Source organism: Lepidothrix coronata, unplaced genomic scaffold (genome assembly GCF_001604755.1).
Source record: "Lepidothrix coronata isolate B3197 unplaced genomic scaffold, Lepidothrix_coronata-1.0 Scaffold281, whole genome shotgun sequence".
Lineage (NCBI taxonomy): Eukaryota > Metazoa > Chordata > Aves > Passeriformes > Pipridae > Lepidothrix > Lepidothrix coronata.
In genome coordinates, this window is record NW_016690461.1 from 81,301 (window position 1) to 84,174 (window position 2,874).

The 2,874-nt window shown below is 70.5% G+C and overlaps 2 protein-coding genes across 6 annotated transcripts in view; both read right to left on the reverse strand.

Annotated features, from left to right (window-relative positions):
- Nucleotides 1–24: 24 nt before the first annotated feature.
- APOF (apolipoprotein F) lies at nucleotides 25–898 on the reverse strand (the record flags this gene model as incomplete). Its single annotated transcript, XM_017836599.1, has 1 exon — nucleotides 25–898. A coding segment is annotated over one exon (636 nt), but the record flags the coding sequence as incomplete, so codon positions are not given.
- A 602-nt stretch (nucleotides 899–1,500) lies between these two features.
- TIMELESS (timeless circadian clock) overlaps nucleotides 1,501–2,874 on the reverse strand; it is an 8,023-nt gene continuing 6,649 nt past the window's right edge. The window contains exons 26-31 of one of the 5 annotated variants that reach the window (XM_017836696.1): nucleotides 2,852–2,872; nucleotides 2,673–2,791; nucleotides 2,456–2,600; nucleotides 2,341–2,377; nucleotides 2,099–2,196; nucleotides 1,501–1,880 (exon numbers count right to left, since the gene is read on the reverse strand). In XM_017836696.1, the coding sequence (XP_017692185.1) occupies nucleotides 1,753–1,880; nucleotides 2,099–2,196; nucleotides 2,341–2,377; nucleotides 2,456–2,600; nucleotides 2,673–2,791; nucleotides 2,852–2,872 (548 nt within the window). In that variant the 3' untranslated portion in view covers nucleotides 1,501–1,752. Of the gene's footprint in view, nucleotides 1,908–2,098; nucleotides 2,197–2,340; nucleotides 2,601–2,672; nucleotides 2,792–2,851; nucleotides 2,873–2,874 lie in introns of all 5 variants that reach the window. The other 4 variants (XM_017836695.1, XM_017836694.1, XM_017836693.1 and 1 more) reach the window with 4 other exon arrangements.

Below are 2,874 nucleotides of genomic sequence, written 5' to 3' on the forward strand. Positions count from 1 at the left end.
GGGGACAGAACTGTGGGGACAGGGACAGGCCATGGGGACAGAACTGTGGGGACAGGGACAGGCCATGGGGACAGAACTGTGGGGACAGAGCCGCAGGGCCTGGAACGCCGGGCAGGACAGGGACAGGGCCAGAGCAGCTGCCACCACGTGGCTCAGCGAGGCCACCGCGCGGAACCGAGGTCCCTGTGCCCCAGGCAGGGTGACCCTGCATCGATCCCACAGGGACAGGGACACTCCGCCAGCTGCCGCACGTGGCCTTTATTCAGACGATGATGGCGGAGCCGCTGTGGGCGGTGGGCACCGGCGGGGGGTCCCCGGCAGAGGTGAAGTACCCGATGAGCGCCCGCACCCCAGCCTTGAGCCCCGGCTGCAGCCCCATCTGCACCCCCACGGCCACGGGGCCGCCGAGGCTCCCGGTGAGCGCGGCCAGCCCGGCGTAGCCCAGGTCCTCGGTGGCCTCCAGCGCCCGCGACGAGGCCACGGCCCCGCAGCCCTGGAAGGCGAAGTAGATGCTGGTGCCCAGGTTGTAGAAGATGCTGACGCCCGGCACCCACTCCAGCACCCGGTGGGCTTCCTGCTCCCCCGGCGGGTTGCAGGCGTCCTCAGCTTCACCCTCGTCCTCCCGCCGGCGCCGGGACAGGCGGTGGCACAGGGACAGCCGGGCCCTGGGGACCCTCCCCGCCGAGGGTGCCGTGGGCTGGGCGCTGGGTGCAGGAGTCCGGAGCGGGGTGGGATCCGCACGGGCAGAGCCCCCCGGCCGCGCCAGGCTGAGGAGGAGCAGGGACAGGGGCTGGGGGGCCGGGGCTCCCCGCACCCGCGCCAGCCCCCGCAGCAGCGCCGCGGCCGTGGGGGTGCCCAGCTCCCGTGCCAGCCCCAGCGCCTCGGCCTCGGCCTCGGCCTCGCAGCCGGCCCCGTTCAGCGCCAGCACCAGCGCGGCGCGGGCCAGGGCGTGGGGCTCCGGCGGCAGCCGGGCAAAGCCGGGCAGGGCGTTGGGGCCCAGGTCGTGGCAGGGGACCCCCCGTGCCTGCGGCGGGACGGGACCCGCCAGCTCTGCCAGCAGTGCCTGCACCAGCACCCGGTCACCGGCACCCAGCCCGGAGTCCACCTTGTCAGAGAGAGCGACAGCGGGGCCGAGGAAGAGGAGTGGGAGGAAGAGCAGAACCCAGGGCATGGCGGCAGCTCCGGGACTGGCTGTGGAGGCGGGAGAAGGGCAGAGCCCCGTCAGCCCCCTGCGGCCACAGCCCCCCGTGACCCCCCAGTGTCCCCAGCTCACCCACTCGCTGCTGTCACTGTTCCTTGCCCTGGCCAGATGCCACTGTCCTTTGCCCCGTGTGGCCCCTTTATAGCCACTGTTATCAGGGGGTTGCGACACGCGGGGCCCGGTGCAGGGACAAGGACCAGGGACGGGGCACTCCCTGTGGCCAGAGCAGCTCGACCCCTGTGGCCAGAGCGGCTTGACCCCCCCAGCTCCAGCTCCCTCCAGCCCCACACACCAAGGAAGGGCAAGAATCACGTTTGTTTATTTGGGCCCTATCCAGATTTAAAAGGTTTAAAAGGAAAACAAACCCAAACAGATGAGAAAAACGGGAGTTTGGGGCAAAACAGGGAGATGAAGACACCAGGGGAAGGGGATGGGGGGGCAGCAACTGGCTGCTTGTGCAGCCCTTAAAAACAGGATCAAAACCTGCAGAAAACCTGCAGAAACCCCAGGAAACAGCCCAGGGCCTGGGCCTGGCACACAGGGGAAGCCCCTCAACCCTCCTCCTCCTCCTCCTCCTCCTCCTCCAGGCAGCGGACGCGCTTCCGCCTTCCCCGGGGCTGTGGGTCCTCGTCCTCCTCATCCTCCTCGGAGCAGGGGGCTGCAGGGGCCAGCCCGGGACCTGTGGGTGGAGGAAGAGGGGAGGGAGCTGAGCCCCCAGCCAGGGGGTGAGGGGAGTGGGGGTACACCCCTGTCCCTCCACCACCTCCCCAGCCCAAGGGATGGGGCAAAGGGGCTGGGGACAGGACAAACACGACCCAGCAGTGCCCTGTGCCCAGCTCCTGGTGACACCCAGAGCCCCCTCAGCCCCACAGGAGAGAGCAGAGGGGCTGAACTCACCTGAGCTCCCGCCGTCCTCATCCTCACTGTCGAGCTCCCGGCGCCTCTTGGTGCCCGACTGCACCGGGCTGGGGACGGGGACGGGGACCGGCTCCTCGCTGCAGCCACGGGGACAGGGGTTGGCACCGCTCAGCCCCACACTGGGAGAGCACAGGGGGCCAAATCCCCTCCCCAGGCAGGGGGAAGACCCCTCAAATCAGGAAGAAGAGACCCCCAGCTCGGGGACAGGATCCTGATCTCACCTCTCCGAGTCCGATCCCAGCTCTGCCGGCAGCTGTTCTGCTGAGGGGCACAAGGAGAGGGGCTCGGGGCCGTCCCCACTGGTGGGGGTCCCACACCCCCAGCCCGGCCCCTCACCTGGACCTGGGTCCCGGGGGCACTGGGGTGGCTCTGGCAGGTCCCGGGGGGACCCTGAGGGGTCGGGGCCATGGTGGGCGACGGAGGCGGCCGCGCGACGGAGCTGCTGCGGGGTGAGGGCAGCTGGGATGCGCCAGAAGGATTCCTGGGAAGAGAGGGGAGATGCTGCAGGGCTGTGCCAGGAGCGAGGGGACAGGGGTGGGCACAGGGAGCTCACCTGCTCGCTGGCCGGGGGCCGCAGCCCCAGCTGCCGCAGCAGGCTCTGGAAGCGCCGATCCTCCATGGCATCCTCGTTCTCCTCCGTCAGCGGCACCAGCGGCACCGGGTGGGACACGCCTGGGCCGAGAGCACTGTCAGGGGGACCCCCCGGGCCCGCGGTCCCCCTGCCCCCCCCCCCGTCCTCCTCAAAGTCCCCCCGA